The 17,430-nt window shown below is 30.6% G+C and overlaps 3 protein-coding genes across 3 annotated transcripts; all 3 read left to right on the top strand.

Annotated features, from left to right (window-relative positions):
* The first annotated feature begins 1,300 nt into the window (after window positions 1-1,300).
* On the top strand, window positions 1,301-3,309 carry LOC145957841 (polygalacturonase-1 non-catalytic subunit beta-like). The gene is made up of 4 exons (XM_083074251.1): window positions 1,301-1,543; window positions 1,606-1,757; window positions 1,861-2,044; window positions 3,232-3,309. The coding sequence occupies exons 1-4, from the start codon at window positions 1,301-1,303 to the stop codon at window positions 3,307-3,309; spliced, it is 657 nt and encodes a 218-aa protein (XP_082930377.1).
* A 1,978-nt stretch (window positions 3,310-5,287) lies between these two features.
* On the top strand, window positions 5,288-6,933 carry LOC145957723 (polygalacturonase-1 non-catalytic subunit beta-like). Its single transcript, XM_083074141.1, is given in 2 exon segments — window positions 5,288-5,436; window positions 5,480-6,933. Coding segments are annotated over 2 exon segments (591 nt in total). The 5' UTR covers window positions 5,288-5,308; the 3' UTR covers window positions 5,943-6,933.
* Window positions 6,934-8,460: 1,527 nt separating this feature from the next.
* Window positions 8,461-12,383, top strand: LOC109808407 (uncharacterized). Its single transcript, XM_020371403.3, has 8 exons — window positions 8,461-9,316; window positions 9,704-9,748; window positions 9,874-9,975; window positions 10,060-10,155; window positions 10,669-10,887; window positions 10,974-11,089; window positions 11,389-11,649; window positions 11,939-12,383. The coding sequence occupies exons 1-8, from the start codon at window positions 8,602-8,604 to the stop codon at window positions 12,125-12,127; spliced, it is 1,743 nt and encodes a 580-aa protein (XP_020226992.1). The 5' UTR covers window positions 8,461-8,601; the 3' UTR covers window positions 12,128-12,383.
* The last annotated feature ends 5,047 nt before the right edge of the window (window positions 12,384-17,430 follow it).

The following is a 17,430-nucleotide window of genomic DNA, read 5'->3' as shown; positions in this document are numbered from 1 at the left end:
CGTTCTAGGTTACTAAATCACCCATACTGGGCTTTTGGGCCATCTGAAACAACTTGCTACGTTACAAAAAGTTATTAGATGTGTTCAAAAATTATAATGCTGAAGTTGAGAACCAACTCAACAACATAATTAAAAGTGTCAAGTCTAAACATGATGGTGAATACTATGGTAGATATGATGGTTTAGGTGAACAACTCCTAAGACCATTTGCTAAATTCTTAGAGGAATGTGATATCGTCCCATAGAACACTACGTTGGGTTTTCCCACTATGAATGATGTTATTGAAGAGGAATGTGTTGATATTCCCACAAGTTTTATTGGCATTGTTCAAGTTCCCCTTCTTGACTTTGTTTAAGCCACAACAAATCAAGACAATGTAGAATCTCCTATGCAAGAAATTGTTCCATAAGAACAAACTCTTCATCCTCAAGAACCTATGTCATTTAGGAAATGCATTAGAGAAAAGAGAAATGCAATATCAAATGACTTTGTTGTATTTCTCTAACATGAGGTCGGAATTGAATTGATGGAAGATGATCCAATTGACTTTCGTTAAGCCTTGAAAAATTTTAATTCTCAAAATCGGATTGATGTCATTAATGAAAAGATTAAGTCTATTAGGGACAATGATGTTTGAGATCTTGTTCCATTGCTAGAAGGTGTGAAATGCATTTGTTGCAAATGGATATTTAAGACCAAGAGGTATTTGAAAGGTGATGTGAATTTAAGACTTGTCTTGTCGCAAAAGGATTTACACAAAAAAAAAGACAATGACTATAAAGAGACTTTTGCTCCTGTTTCTTCTAAAGACTTTTTCAAAACTACAATGGCATTAGTGGTGCATTTCGATCTTATGTTACATTAGATGGATGTAAAAACATTTCTCAATGGTAACATTGAAGAGAAAAATTATATGGTAGAATTAAAAAACTTTGTTTTAGAAGATTCAAAGAATTTAGTTTGTAAACTTAAGAAATCCATTTATGGTTCAAGTAAATATTTCAACAATATCATGTGATCACCTCATGTGGTTTTGAGGTGAATTTAGTAGATGATTGTATATACCATAAGTTTTGTGGGAACAAGTATATTTTTCTGATTCTGTATGTTGGTGATATTTTGCTTGCTAATAGGAATATAGATTTATTACATAAAACCAAAAGATTTCTAGCTAAGAACTTTTAGATGAGAGAACTTGGTAAACCATCTTTGTATTGGGCACACAAATACATTAAGATCATTCTTGAGGTACTCTTGGGTTGTCTAAAATTGGTTATATCAAAAAGGTTCTCAATAGATATGGCATGCAAGATTGTAAACCAGGTAATCACCTATGTTATTGCTAACATCATGTTTGAGGATTATGCCAAAAATGAAAATTCCTTCACTACTTACAACACTTCTTCCTCTATTAGTGGCATTTTGGTAAAAAGGTGGGTTGAACTAAATAGGCTCTTTCACGAGAAGAAGCTTAAGGAAGGGGCTATTATGTCCATGCCTGATATAAGGATAAAATGCTGCAAAGGACATTTTTACTTTACTGTATGTTGACCAAATTGACCTTCCCGTCTTTAAAGGTTGAGGATTTGAAGTGCATATTCAAGGTTTTTGGAAGCTTCTCTATGGACAAGATGATTATGGACTTATTGGGCGAGGGTGAGAGGGCACCCAATGTGGGTGAAACCAAGCTTTTCTTTGGCTTTATTGAGGAAATGAATGATTTTTGCAACCTCTATTTTTTGTCGCAATTTGGAAGGTTGGACCACCTAGGATGTCAATTGATCCATTGAGAATGTGATGGTAGGTTAGGTCAAAGGGATGAATAGTAACAAAGTGATCTAATTTGTTTCATGTCATAGAAGCTTGTATTCCCTTACTTGTTCTACTACTATCACTCCATTCCCTAAGGTTCGGGTTTATGAAGTGGATATTTTGTACCCAAAATCTAGGGTGAAGATAAATCATGGTGTTTCCATTTATCACTTGGACACTACTACATGGAGCCCTAATCACACCACTTTCTTGAATCTGAGGTTAGGTCAGGTCTGGGTCAGATTGAAGTGTTCCACTAGATCTTTCAAAATGATATGACTTGGATTGTTGATGATTAATTGAGGAAACTTGAGTTGATTAATTGATTAATCAACAACAGTCTAGGTCATATCGTTAAGATCCGATGATACACTTCAATCCAACCCAGACCCGACCTAAGAGACAAGAAAGCATGGTTAGTGAGGCTCCATGTAGTGGTGACAAGTGATTGGTGGCAACACTGTGGTTTATCTTCACCTTAGACTTTGGATATAAAATATCTACTTTGTAGCCCAAACCTTAGGGAACAAAATGGTGGTACTTGAGCAAGTAAGGGAACAAGCTTTCATGGCACAAAACGAACTAGGTCACTTTTCCACCGTTCATCCTTTTGACTCGACCCACCATCACATTCTTATTAGACCACTTCACATTCTAGGTGGTCCAAACTACCACATTATGGCCCAAAAGAGTGGTCGCAAAATCAATCATACCTTCAACAAAGCTTAAGTAATGCTTCACCTTGCCCACATTGGGAGTTTTCTCGCACTTGCCTAATGAGTCCATAATCATCTTGTCCATAGAAAGGTTTTCAAAAATCTTAAACACACATTTCAACTCATCATTTAAAGATGGGTAAGACAATTTGGTCAAAATAAAGTAGGGTAAAAATAACCTTTGCGACATTTTATCCTTATATCAAGCATTGACATAATGATTCCTTCCTTAAGCATCTTCTCGTGAAAAAACTTACTCGGTTCAACCCACATTTTTACCAAACTGCCACTAGCATAGGAAGAGGTGTTGTAAGTAGTGACAAAATTATCATTTTTGGCGTAATCCTTAATGTGGTGTTAGTGCTAACGTCGGTGACAAATCCTTCCAATCTATGCTACGAACATGAAAGAAAAGACTCAAGTGGATTTCAATAACTACAAAGTTGATTTTATTGGTTATGACATTAACACTAACACCACGTTTAAGGATTGCTCCAAAATTGACATTTCTTTCGCTACTTACAACACCTCCTCCTCTATTAAAGGTAGCTTGGTGAAAAAGTGGTTTGAATTGGGTAAATTTCTTTGTGAGAAGATGCTTATGAAAGGAATTATGTTGATACCTGGTATACGAGATAAAATGCCGAAAATGTCATTTTTTCCTGGTTTATTTTGACAGAATTATCTTTCTTGTCTTTGAAGGTTGAGGAGTTGAAGCATGTGCACAATGCTTTTGTAAACTCCTTTATGGACAAGATTATTATGGACCCATTGGGCTAGTGTAAGAAGGCACCTAGTGCGGGAGAGACCAAGCGTCGATATGATTGATTTTGCAACCTCTCTTTTGGGTTGTAATGTGACAATTTGGACCATTGAGAATGTGAATGGGTCCAATAAGAATGTGATGGTGGGTCGAATTGAAGGGATGAACGATGGTAAAGTGACCCAATTCGTGTCGTACCATAAAAGCTTGTTCCTTTACTTTCTCTATTACAACCACTTCATTCCTAAGTTTGGGTCAACAAAAAAGATATTTTGGACTTAGAATCTAAGGCAATCATAGTGTTACCATCTATCACTTGGACACCATTGAATTGAGCTCCACCCACAACGCTTTCTTGGCTCTCGAGTGGAGTCCAAGTCAGATTGAAGTGTGCCATTGGATCTTTCAAAATGATACGAGTTGGACTGTTGATGATCAATTGAGGAAATTCGAGTTGATTAAATGATTAATCAACAATAATCCAAGTCATATCATTTTGAAATATCTAATGACACTTTTCAATTAAACTTGATAGTTAAGAAAACATCGTGGGTAGGGTTCCATGCAATGGTGTCCAAGTGAAAGATACCGATATTGATTTATCTTCATCTTAGATTTTGGGTCCAAAATATTCACTTAGTAAACTTGAACCTTAGGAACAAAGTGATAATAGTATAACAAGTAAGGAAACAACTCTAGTGGCATGAAACGAACTCCATCACTTTGTCACCATTGATCCCTTTGACCTGACACGCCATCACATTCTTATTGGACCTATTCACATTCTTAGTGATCCAAATCACCACATTACAACCCAAAAGAAAGGTATCAAAATCGATAATATCCTTAATGGAGCCCATGTAATGCTTGGTCTCGCCTGCACTAGGTGCCCTTTTGTACTTGTCCAATGAATCCATATTCATCTTGTTTATAAAGGAGTTTTCAAAAACCTTGAACATGCACTTTAACTCCTCAACCTTCAAAAATAGGAAAGACAATTTGCCTAAAATAGATCGGGGAAAAAATGACCTTAGTGGCATTTTATCCTTATATCAGTCATCAACATAATGGTTCTTTTCTTAAGCATTTTCTTGCGAGGGAACTTACCCAATTCAATCCACCTTTTACCAAATTACCATTAATAAAGGAAAAGGTGTTGTAAATAGTGAGGAAAACGCCATTTGTGTTGTAATCCTTAAATGTGGTGTTAGTGCTAATGTCGATGACAACTCCTTTCAATCCTACACTAAGACTAAGAAAGAAGGAACTCAGGTGGATTTCAATAACTACAATAATTTTACAACCCCAAGTATGGACACTTTCATTGGCTACACTAAAGGAGCCCAAGGGTATCACAAAGTTGGTTTTATCGGTTATGACATTAATATAAGACATGATAAGTAAATTCGTACATGTGGATAATACCTAAACTTACCCTGACTTTGATAGGAAATACTTGATTTGACCGGATATGGGTACGAATAATACTTGATTTATTAAATCAAGTATGAGGATGGGGATGAATATATGTTTACCCGTCCCATACTTGTACTCGCTTTAAATTTTTAAAAACGTAATTTATTTTTTAAATTTTATTTAACATTTATGTAATTTTTACTCTATGTTAATATTATGTCAAATGAAACTTAACTGATGTAATTTTGTAATGGCTACTTTATGTTAAAATTTTTGTTTTCTTTTTTTTTTTTATTATAAATATTTAATTAATTTTTAGACAGATACAAATATACATGATAATTGACGGAGATGAGGATGAGAATACAAATTCCATACCTATCGAGTACATGAACGGGGACATGTATAGGATACAAGGACATGTATAGTGAAACTTGTACTCGTCTCATCCTGTTGCCATCCCTAGTTAATACTAAAATCACGTTTAAGGATTACTCCAAAAATGATGTTTCCTTCTCTACTTACAACACCTCTTTCTTTGTTAAAGGCAATTTGGTAAAAATTTTTTTGGGTGAATTGGATAAGTTCTTTTGCAAAAAGATGCTTAAGGAAGGAACTGTTATGTTGATGCCTAATAAAGGGATAAATTGCCACAAAGGTCATTTTTTGCCACTCTCTATTTTAACCAAATTACCCTTCTCGTCTTTGAAGGTTGAGGAGTTGAAGCCCAAGTTCAAGGTTTATAAAAACTCCTATGGACAAGATGATTATAGACTCACTAGGTAAGTGCGTGAGGGCCCCTAGTGTGGGTGAGACCAAGCACTATGTATGCTTTGTTGAGGATATGATTGATTTTGCAACCTCTCTATTGGCTCGCAATGTGGCATTTTGGATCACTGAGAATGTGAATATGTCCAATAAGAATGTGTTGGTAGGTCAGGTCAAAGGAATGTACCGTGGCAAAGTGACCCAATTCATTTCGTGCCACCAAAGCTTGTTCCCTTACTTGCTCTACTACTACCACATCGTTCCTAAGGTTCAAGTCCACAAAGCAAATATTTTGGGCCCAAAATCTAAGGCTAAGATAAATCATAATGTTGCCATTTTTAACTTGTACACCCCTGCATAAAGCCCCACCCACGATGCTTTCTAGGCTCTTAGGTCGAGTCCAGGTCAAATTGAAGTGTGCCATTGGATCTTTCAAAATGACACAACTTGGACTGTTCATGATTAATTGAGGAAACTAGAGTTGATAAATTGATTAATCAATAATAGTCAAAGTCATGATATTTTGAAAGATCCGTTGAAACATTTTCCAATTTTGGTAAAAATAATTATTTTTTTTTAATAAAAGACCCAATTTATATTATCTCATATATTAATTATTTTTGGACTAAAATACTCATAATTAAAATGTATTCTCTTATTTTTGTTAATATGCATTAATTATAAACTCTTTTAAGAGCATCCACTCTAATTGGTTAGAAGATATGCGTATTAATTAGGAAATAGAAGTAATATAAGGATAGTTTTAGAAAGAAATATATAAATAGGACAACTTTATTGATATCAACTAAATTAATTAGTTTTCTTAATATTAGTGAATTAAGTAATTGAATGTTATATATAGTAGGGGTGTTCAAAACCAAACCAACCCAAATAAAAAATTGCAAACCTATCCAAAAAATCAAAAACTAATAAAAAATTACACAGTTTGGTTTATTTTTTGGATTGAAATTTGAAACCACTTCAAACCGAATCAAACTGCACTTATTTGTAAATATATATATTTTTCCAAATGGTTAGTGTATGTATACAAAATTAATACATAAAATGTATTTTTATAAAATTGTAAGGTATTAAAAGGTATTTTCCCTCCAAATATATGTTATAATATTTAAAAGGCATTTAATAAAATTGTAAGCTACTAAATTGAATTTTATAAAGAAAAATTATGATTTATTTATAGTATTCAAAAATAATTTTTTTAACTAACAAACTATATATATGAGAAAAAAATAATTAATATGATAACTAAGATTGTATTAAAGAAATGTTTTTGCTAAAATAATAAGATAAGAATTGGTATTAAATACATTAAGTGATTGATATATTATAATATTTGCATATTTTTAGTTTTATTTTTTTTATGTATGGTTTAAAACAAATAATATAATATTACAAATTTTTAGTTGATTTTAAATGAAAAATTTTTAAAATTGCAAAATTCAACCCAAACCAAACTGCAAAATGATTGGTTTAATTTGGTTTATATTTCATAATTTATTTAAATCGAACCAAACTAAATTGTATTTAATTTTTTTTGTTTAGTTTGAATGACTTTTAAAGACAAAAAGTAAACTACACCACACTACAAACAGTCCTAATGTAGGAATGGAAGTAGTATGTATATATAAAAATTACATTTATGATAAATAATTTCTCATATTTTGTCTTCTTTTTTATCTACGTGAAAAAATTCTTATAACACATAATATTTTTTTTATAAATTAATACAAATCTAAAATAGTAAAAAAAATTATAGAAAAATAAAATAAAAATTATACATAAACTATTGTTATTATAATTATAAAAATAATAAAATAATACCATAAAACAAAAAAAAAATGAGAAAAATTTATAAAAATAAAATATTTGTACCCATGCATCAAGTATCAAATCTAACTTATTATAAAAAGTGTTAGAAGGAAAATTCTTATTTACATGTTTAGCTCATAAATAAACAAATTGCATAATGTGTAGCACATAAATAAACAAATTGCATAAGGTGTCATTCAATTTGAATTTAACAGTATGTCTGTGTCTGTGTGTCACTAATTAGTTTACTTCAATATAGTTTTTGTTATTAAGAGTGTGTCTTTTAAAATATACTACATGTAGTACAAGTTTATAATTTTAATTTGTTTTTTAATCTCATTTTTTCCCCCAATTTCTTCCTTTTGACCCTTATTTCTCTACATAACACTCAAGCAATTTACTATATTTTACTATAAATACATTTTAAAAAAAGTATTATTTTTATTCATTTCATAGTTAATATTAAATTGAAAAATATATAATTAACGTTAGTTGACATAAGTAATAATAATTTGTATTTCTTAGATATGTTGTTAAAAGTCAAATCTTAATGGAAAGTTGATATACAAAAGATTTATTTTATAATAATTATGGTTCTATAAGGGAAGAATTTGTTTTATAAGTTGTTGAACCTTAAACCAACGATGTTTTAATCGGTCCTATCAAATTTTAAAATTAGTCCTTTAAAAGAATATTGTTTCAATACTATGGGAAATTTTTTTGCAATAAATTATCACCGTCTTACACAGTTATGAATGATTTTTTTTCCAGCATATTTTCTAATCAAACAAAATTTAAAACATTTCATCAATTTATTTGGGCATAAGGACTCATTCTTCGTAAGTTTAGGCTCGGGATATTCATAACTATTATTTTATTTCGATGCAGACGCATGAATCAACCGGCACAGGTTAAAAGTTACATGCATATAATCCAAATGTATGTTAATTTGAAGCGGCAAGGTTGAAAGCAATATTTTTTTCTAAAAGAGGAAAAGACAATTTAGAGAAATTGTGGAACAATCACTCTTTAGCCATTTGCTTAAAGCTTGTGCCCCTTACGTTTAAATAACTCCAAAAGAGACACATTTCTACCTACTCTAGTGGGTGTCTTTTTGTGTTAAAATTGCACAGAATCTTCAAATATGGACCTGCATCTTTGTCATATTATTCTCCAATCTCCATCCTTGTACTTTTATTCATTTATTTATTTTTTATGAATGTTCTTCTTGGTGTGAACGAAATCTAAAAGTGGTACACTATGCTAATACAATGAGAAGTTTATATTAACCATTTATGTCAAAACCACCTACAGCCATTATGAGCAATATATCTAATAGCATGTTACATTTTTCTTGTTCTAATGTAATGAAATTTCAAGGGAAAAGTTCATTGCTATTGCTTCTTCTGCTGTTCATCACCCTTCATCTTGGGTGTTCTCAAACTTCTGTTTATAATTGTGTCCTTGATATTCAATTTTCTTCTGCATTGACTAGTCCAAATTGTGATTTGTACAATTGGGGAGGGTTTATCAATGGCTGTTGTGGACAATATTTTGGTGATTACCTATATGCTTTGGGGCTGAGGGCAAACCAAACTGGAAAAATATTCTTGAATTCCTCAGAACAGAAAAATTGTTTAGCATCAATAGAAGCTTTTGAGAAAAATTTCACTTGTTATGGGATAGAGAAGCTAACAAGTGGCGGTGGTGGTTGCTCTGATTTCACTGTCACAGACGTTATTAATCAGCTTGGAGACAACTTTAGGAGATTGGATGAAGATTGCATTTCTTTGAACATAAATAGCAGGCCAAATGAAACTTGCACTAAATGTTTGAAAGCATGGGAAGATATCAGTGAATCAGAAACTACAAGGGGATTGGAATCAGCAAATAATAGTGCTTATCTTTGTAGGTTTGCTGAACTTGTCTCAGTAACAAGCACAAGAATTTATGATAGGGAATCAATTCAGGAAGTGTATAAATGCCTTGGGAAATATACCCTTTCTACAGGTGAGATCTAAAACTAGAGCTAATTTAATTTTTTACTTTGATTAGCAACTAATGTTGAAAGAGTCCTTTCACTTTTCAATTCACCTATTTTACTTAGAGCTTGCTAGTTTCAACTTTTATTCATGAAAAATCACTTCTGAAAAAAAGGAGTGATTTTGCATCCTCAATGATAGTTTCTTTTGGTTTAACTCTTTCCTACTGGGTTGGCTCCTTTTAGGAATAAAGTGGTATTTTCAATTGCGACTTTGACTTTGTATCAAGATAGAGATTGAACTTCGATCCTTAGTTAAGGAACATGAGAGACTAACCATTTATACCGACAATTTTTGGTATCCTCAATGAATTTTGAACTTCAGCTAATCTTTTTTTTTTTTCCTGATACCACAGTTAACCAAGAAGTTAAGGCTAGGGGCAATGCTAATATCAAAACAGGTAGGTACTTATGTTCCGGTTCCTACCTGATATGATTTATGATGATTTTGTTAAAATGTCACAACAATTTTACAAAATTACAAACTTAGTCATGACAATTTTGTTGAAAAACATGAGGGAAACAGGCCTCTGGATTGCCTTTGGCATAACAGGAGTTATAGTTGTGGTGCTTCTTGCGGCACTTACATCATCTGTCACAAGAAAAAGAGCTCCAATCTTACAAGATGGTACTCAAGACAAAGCCTTTGTGAACTTTTATGGTTCTTAACCATCTATTTCTTTATCTTATATGACACCATCGAATTATCCAGAGTCTGATCCAACGTCACTGAAGATAACTTTGAGGGAAGTTTATGTAGCAACAAACAATCTCAGCGCTTCAAATTTCATAGGCCAAGGCATAGCCGGTAAGAACATGCCTCAACTTTTAGAATTGTATTTTCTATTCATCACAACAATTACAATTGAAAGACCTCTAATGTGTAATGTGTCCAACCAATGCCAAACTAAATCAAGGAAGACTTTATAGAAGTTATACAAAAAACCACATCTATATTTGACAACACAAACAAATAATACGGAAAATGATATAACCATGTAACCTAGGCTAAGTGAAGCTGCAAAATGAAAATATTTAAACACAGATTACATGAAATACACTCAAAAAGGAAGTCCTATATCAACAAGATGTGACATGATTGATAGATAACTTAGTTTCTTGAGCATGGAAAAACATCAAACTTGGTTCCTGTATGAGAAAACATTTATTGAAAGATAACAACTCCTTAACTGTATTTCAATACATTGAAAGATTAGTTCTTAGATTTCTGTTAGGGAATACCTTGATTTACAAAAAGTAATAAAAAGCGAGTCCTATCAACTGAAATGATCTTTTTCATTTTCTATTGGGGTTACTGCAGGAAAAGTGTACAAAGGTGTACTCTCCAACAATCAAGCTGTTGCAGTGAAGCATATCACCAATGAAGGTTACATGGAGACATTTGTAAGAGAAGTGAGAAGCCTTTCCCATGTAAGACATCAAAATCTAGTAGCTTTGTTGGGATACTGTGAAAGTGAAGCTGAATGCTTCCTAGTGTATGAGCTATGCCACAAAGGAAACCTCTCAGAGTGGCTATTTGGTATATTTTACCCCCATCTTTTGTCCATTCAATATTTCCTAAGCATCTTTTAGTAAAAGTTCTTGAACACAAAATTAATTCAACAGGCACTGGTAAAGTTCTCTCATGGATTCAAAGACTAGAGATTGCCATTGATAGTGCAAGAGGTCTTGAGTTTCTACACACCTACCCAGTTGGCTGCATAGTTCACCGTGACATAAAGGTACAATCTTTATCTTTCTACTATTCAGTTTTGAGTAAATACTTACTTTTGGTCCTTGAATTTGGAAGAGCGATCTCATATTGATCCTTGAAACCAAGAAATTCTCAAATAAGTCTTTAAAATATCAAATAAGTTCTTAAATTTAACTATGTATTGTCACTTTAGTCCTTGATTTTACATCAATATTGTCATTTAAGTTACACATTATTTTTGAATTTTGGACTTTCAAGGATCAAAATGGTGTTTACTCATTCAGTTTCGTTCTCTTATCTCGTTATTTATACATGTTGTATTGTCAGCCATCAAACATTCTTATTGATGCCAACTTCCAAGCAAAGCTTTCAGATTTTGGGTTGTCCAGGGTTATGGACCTTGGTCAATCCTATGTCAGCTCTGAAGTAAGAGGAACATTTGGTTATATTGATCCTGAATATAGGACAAATCACCATGTAAAAGCCTCAGGAGATGTCTACAGCTTTGGAATAGTGTTACTGCAACTTCTCTCAGGACAACGGGTCCTTAACATTGATCTCCAGAGACCAATGTCCCTGGGTAAAATGGTGAGAATTTGTGAACTTCATGAAAATCCAAACATACACTTGTTTTAAAATTGGAAAAAAAAAAGTAATTATAAATCATTAAACCAATTGGATATGTACTCAAATTAATCTCAGTTATAGATTTTACATCAGAAAATCAATTTTAAACTATTAACATAATTAGACAAATCTATGATTGAGATTAATTTGGATACATGTCTAATTAATAAGTCTTGATATGTCACAAACTTGGTCCATGAGCACCACCAGCTAACACTTGCACTGTTCCTCCCATGTCTTTGTAATTTAGGCCAGAGATGTTGAGAGAAGAGGTGATATTTCAGAATTTGCTGATCCTAAACTCAAAGGGGAGTACTCTGTTGAAGCGTTTGACATCGTACTAAAGCTGGCTTTGTCTTGCATAGGGCTCAAGCGACAAAGGCCCTCTATAGAACAAGTGTTATATAGCCTAGTAAAGGCACTCGATATCTCATCATAACTAAAATCTTCTGTAAACTGAAGAGTATAAATAAGGGCTGAAAACTGTTAAAAAGAAAGAGTAATGATCAAGTATTTTTGTGTAGTACAAAGGATGATACAATCTTATTCGGTGTTGAGTTTAGGGACTTAGTTTTACATTCTACGATTTTATTTGATGATTATTTTAGTTTCGAGACTAATTTGACTCTACCCAACATTTTCAGGATTAAAATGATTATTTAGCCTCCCTATATATAAAGTTACTTTATTTTTCATCTTCACCTTTTCTTTTTATATTTTTTTTAATATAAAGGTTAAAAATGAGTTTTAAAAATCCAATACGTAAAAATTCTACTATTTCTTATCTAATTATAAATAATAATAAAAAATTTATCTTAATTATAAGTAACAATTATTAATTTTTAAAGTTATTCAAAGTTATACTCTTTATTTATTAACTCTATTTTATATGCATTTATTAATAACTGGCATTAAATATAATAACCACCTAAAATAAAGGATATATTTAAAATAAAACTTGAATTTACGGTAAAATTAGTTAAAAGTACTATATTAGTTATTTTTAAATAAAAGATATATTTAAAATAAAACTTGAATTTATAGTATAATTAATTAAAAGTGACTGTATTAATTATTTTTATTAATCTTCATTTGTCATATATTACTTATAATTATAATTAAGATAAAAAGTAGTATATTACAATTTATTGGTTTAATTATGATTAAACCAGGGTAATAATTAAATAAAATTTTTAGGTATGTAACAAACATTTTCTTGATAATAATTTGCTAATTTGCTATGCAGTAGCGAGGTTTTAAATCGTGAATCACAACCCCTATTGCAATCACAATATTATTGATATGGAAGTATCCGCAACCGTGACAACATGCAATTACGGTGTGAAGCCAAGTCACAAGAAGAACTGCAACGTAAAATCTTAAGTGTGTGGTTCAGCGATAGAGATTGATTTACGTTTAAGCTAGATCAGGGTTAAAATCCTGTCTTATGTGTGTGTCTTATGTATGCAGTCACGTTAAATCTTGGGATTAGCTATTCTACCTTTTTTTTGAGGTGTCTCTAATGTAGCGAGGAGATTAGTTATTATTATCGGCGGTAGATACTTCAGGTAAAAAAAAAAAAAAAAAAAAAACCGCAACGCAACCCAACAGAGTTGCAACAAAACCGCAACACTCTTGTACTCCCCTTTTTAATTATCAAAAAGACAGATAAAAACTCCAATCTTCTATTTTAATATGTCTGGTCACGTGGGATGTTAGGGAATCAATGGAATCAATTAATGATTGTTGGTTCAAGTGTTGGATGGATGTGTGATGTGTTATAGGCAAGGGGGAAAGAAAGTGCATTGTGAAAAATTGTAATAGAAAGCTTCAATTGATTTTTCTTATTATAGAATTATATTTTATGATAAATGTAAATGTACAATAATTTCATGTCGTACCAACTAAAATGTGCATCACAACAACTGCAATACGCCAATACTTGCGACCCTAATGGTCACAACCCCAATTGTAATTTAAAATAATCTACAATAGTATATATCACTCAAGTCTTAAACACTTTATAGATAAAAAAAAAAAAAAAAGAGTCCAACGGGCCAACTTGCCTTGCTCAACCGAGCCCATTAGGGTAGTAGGAAGGGACAAAATAAGTTGTGAAGTTAGTGGGTTTAATCTCTTACCTAACCCCACCTATTTGGATGATGATATATACACCTCCTTTTTTTTTATTTTTATAAGTACACCTTTTTTTTTTAGAAAAATAATTAAATTCTTAAAATGTCTTTAATTTTTAAATTTTTTGATTTTTTATTTTTACACCCCTAACATTTAATTTAACACTTTTTTTTATATACATTTTTCTCTTATTTTTCACATGTACTTCCTTAATTTTTCTTCACCTCCACCTATTTTGGTAAGTAATTTTAATTCTTTTAGTCTTACATTATTCTTTTACCCTTCCTCTTTCAATTTTCTCATTGATTTCACTATTTGTATAGTATTATAGAATAGTGAAAATGTCTTTTCATAACACTAAATTTAATGTTAAGGTTTTTGGAGGGGTGAAAGAAAAAGAAGTGTTGGAAGAAAAAATGTGTGTCTAATTTGATAGAAATTGTCGAGAAAATTACACGTACCTACAATGTTGTCGCTTACAAGTTCTATGATTTGGGTGCATGTAAAAAAGTGAAAGAGGTGAGAAAATAAGAGAATGATATAAGAATTGAGAGAACTAAAACTACCTACTAAAGTAGGTGAGAAATTAGAGGAAGATAAAATAATACATGTGAAAACTGGAAAAGAGAAGGAACGAAGTGTGTGAAAAGAAAAAATAGTAAATTGAAAGTTAGAAATGTAAAATTAAAAATTTTAAGAATAAAAAAAGTTATAAATATTTTAAGATTTTTTTAAAAAAAATTAAAGAAGATGTACTTATAAAAAAAAAAAGGGTATATATATCATTAGCCCACCTATTTTAGTGAGCTGGGCCGCTTGGGCCCAACCTTTATCATCACTACCCATTTGCTTGTTCCCCCTATTTGGTTGCAAATGCTTTATCTTGAACAATGATAACAATAACTTTAGAAAGTTTAAGTCTAAATCCGATGATGGTATTTTTTAGGATATTTAAACTGTTGGAAACACAAAGAGGTTAACACTAGGAAGAACTTTATCAATAAGTCATGGGTAAGTCACACAAGAATTGATGCTATATGAATTGATACTAAACATCTCTCATAATTACACATGTTCAAATAATAATAACATATTTTGGTTCAAGCATTAATTAAAACTAAAGAAGAGGTCATTCTCATAGTTAAGTTGCCGATGATCAAAATTTGATCTATTTGCTTAAGATTCGATTGTGTTACTAATTTGCAACAATCAAAGTTAAATCGTAATCCTATTAATGAAGCAAATTCAAAGAAACAACAATGAATGACATAGAGAAGCAACCATAATTAAGATAATCTTGACCCATTTAAAAGATTATTAAGATGCCTTGTAAATCCTTGAAGTTATGCAATTTATTAGGACGTGTTTAAAAGGAGAAGTATATCTTATTCTTTTTAAGATACCACGCTCTTACCATAATCATGCAACCATCATATTGTCCCCACGGCTTCCATACAAAAACAATCATGATTTTTCCAATTTTTTTTCTTTATATTTCAGTAACAGAATTGTATATAATATATACAAATCATACGGTCAACAAATCTTAGAACATGACTTGATCATGATTTTCTAAATATTCTTAAATATATAATTATATAAGACTCTCTTAATATGGCTTGATCATGATTTTCTAGACGTGTATATTAATCTCTTAAATATCTTCCAATATATAATTACATGATTATATGAGATTCTCCTAATATATATTGATCCTATATTTTTTTTTCCTGAAAAAAGTTGTAACTCATAATTAGTGTCCTAGCTACATGATTATAGTTTTTTTTCTCAGTAATAAATATTTAATTTCCAGTTTAAATAGAAATAACCAATTCATTATTGATGATAGTATTGACAAAGGACAGTAATAATAGGATTAACTCTTTTCCCTAAATTGCTAAATAATTACTTAAAATGTGAACAGTAGTGGCACTAATAGTCAGAGCTTTAGTATTTTTTTTTTTTAAATACGAATCAGAATATTATTAATCATATTTAAAATGTTAAACTCACAAACTTTTCCACGGTCTTTATTCGTGGGTGAATTTCATAAACAAATCTCACTAAATAGAGTGAACTAAAATTATTTAGTGAAATATTCATAAAATTCAATCAATAATAAAAAGTTAAAAGTGTTCGTCTTTTTTAATATTCCATTATAAGCAAATGACGAAGAAAGTCTAAACATGTCGGCAAAGAAAGAACCTTAAATAGTAGGCAACTTTCTGTTTTTTATTTCTCTCCTAGCAAGTGGAGCTGTGGAGGTGTTTGTTGGATTTAGGATTATAGTTTTTTTTTTTTTTTTTCATTTTCAATTACAAAAACAATATCTACAAATTTTAGAAAGATGAAAAACTGAAAAAAAAAATTTACTCATTTTTTGAAAATAAAATATATTTAAACCTTCAAATAATAATTAATAATTTGACAATTTAAATTGGTGGGAGTACTCCCTTATTCCATCTCTAATAAAATATTTTTTAAGGGTTCTTATTAAGCTTTATGAGTTTTTTTTTAATAAGAACCAACTTATATATATATATATATATATATATATATATATATATATATATATATATATATAATTATTAGATTGTAGTCATACGATTTTCATGTATAAAAGTGATTCTTCTAAAAACTCACAAGCTAGAACTAGGGTATTGGAGTGAAAAAGAAGAAAACTCAAACAATATGGAATATATTATAAAATCCATATATAAAATAAGTTAAGATCTCAATTAGGTTCTGTCTATTATAAATTTCAATATAAAATAATTAAGATTTCAAATAAGGTTTTTTTTATTAGAATAAAAAATAGATTTTTTTTATAAAAAAAATCTAACATAACATTAAGAGACCCAAGATTAAAAAGTCAAAATTAGTTGTATCATGGAAGACGATCTCAGCTTTAGTTTAAAATCCTTGTTCTGAATGACATCTGATCCCAATTATTTATTAATTAATTATCATTCAAAATTTCCAATATTCCATCATTCATTACCATCTATGGTAAGGAATGGAAGATCGAGAAATATTAATGCACCCACTTTCCTTTCTTCAATCATGTGTTCTGAATAAGAATGTATTATACTGCTGTTTAATGATCGATTTCAACAAGAGTTATGAAGTTTTAATGGTAAAGTAGGAGGTCTTGCATAATTTAATATCAACATGTATTCTTTTGGAAAAATGAAAAGGGAATAAGTCAGATCTTAATTTATTGGCTTAAATTACTCAATTATCTTTCAATATATTGAATTTAATTCTTCTAGTATTAAAAAGTTTAATTTAATGCTTTAATCGCATAAATAATATAATACGATATATTTTTTTTATCTAATTGAGATTAACGATTTTTTTTTTTTGAATTTAACAATATATATCATTTTCTTATCGTACTACATATAAATTGAGAGCGTTAGTTTCAATGAGACGAAAATGGTTGAATTAAATTTCTTAATAATAGAAAAACTAAATTAAACAATTTACTAATTAAGGGATAAAAAAAATTAATTTTTTTTTGTTTGTTTTTGGAGTATCCATCGCTGATAGTAGTGACTAATCTCCTCGTTGCGTTAGAGACACTTCAAAGGTGGGATAGCTGGC

This window comes from Cajanus cajan, chromosome 5 (assembly GCF_000230855.2).
Source record: "Cajanus cajan strain Asha chromosome 5, NIPB_CcT2T_4, whole genome shotgun sequence".
NCBI lineage: Eukaryota > Viridiplantae > Streptophyta > Magnoliopsida > Fabales > Fabaceae > Cajanus > Cajanus cajan.
Note: the sequence above shows the minus strand (reverse complement) of the source record. Positions and strands in the feature narration are given on the sequence as shown.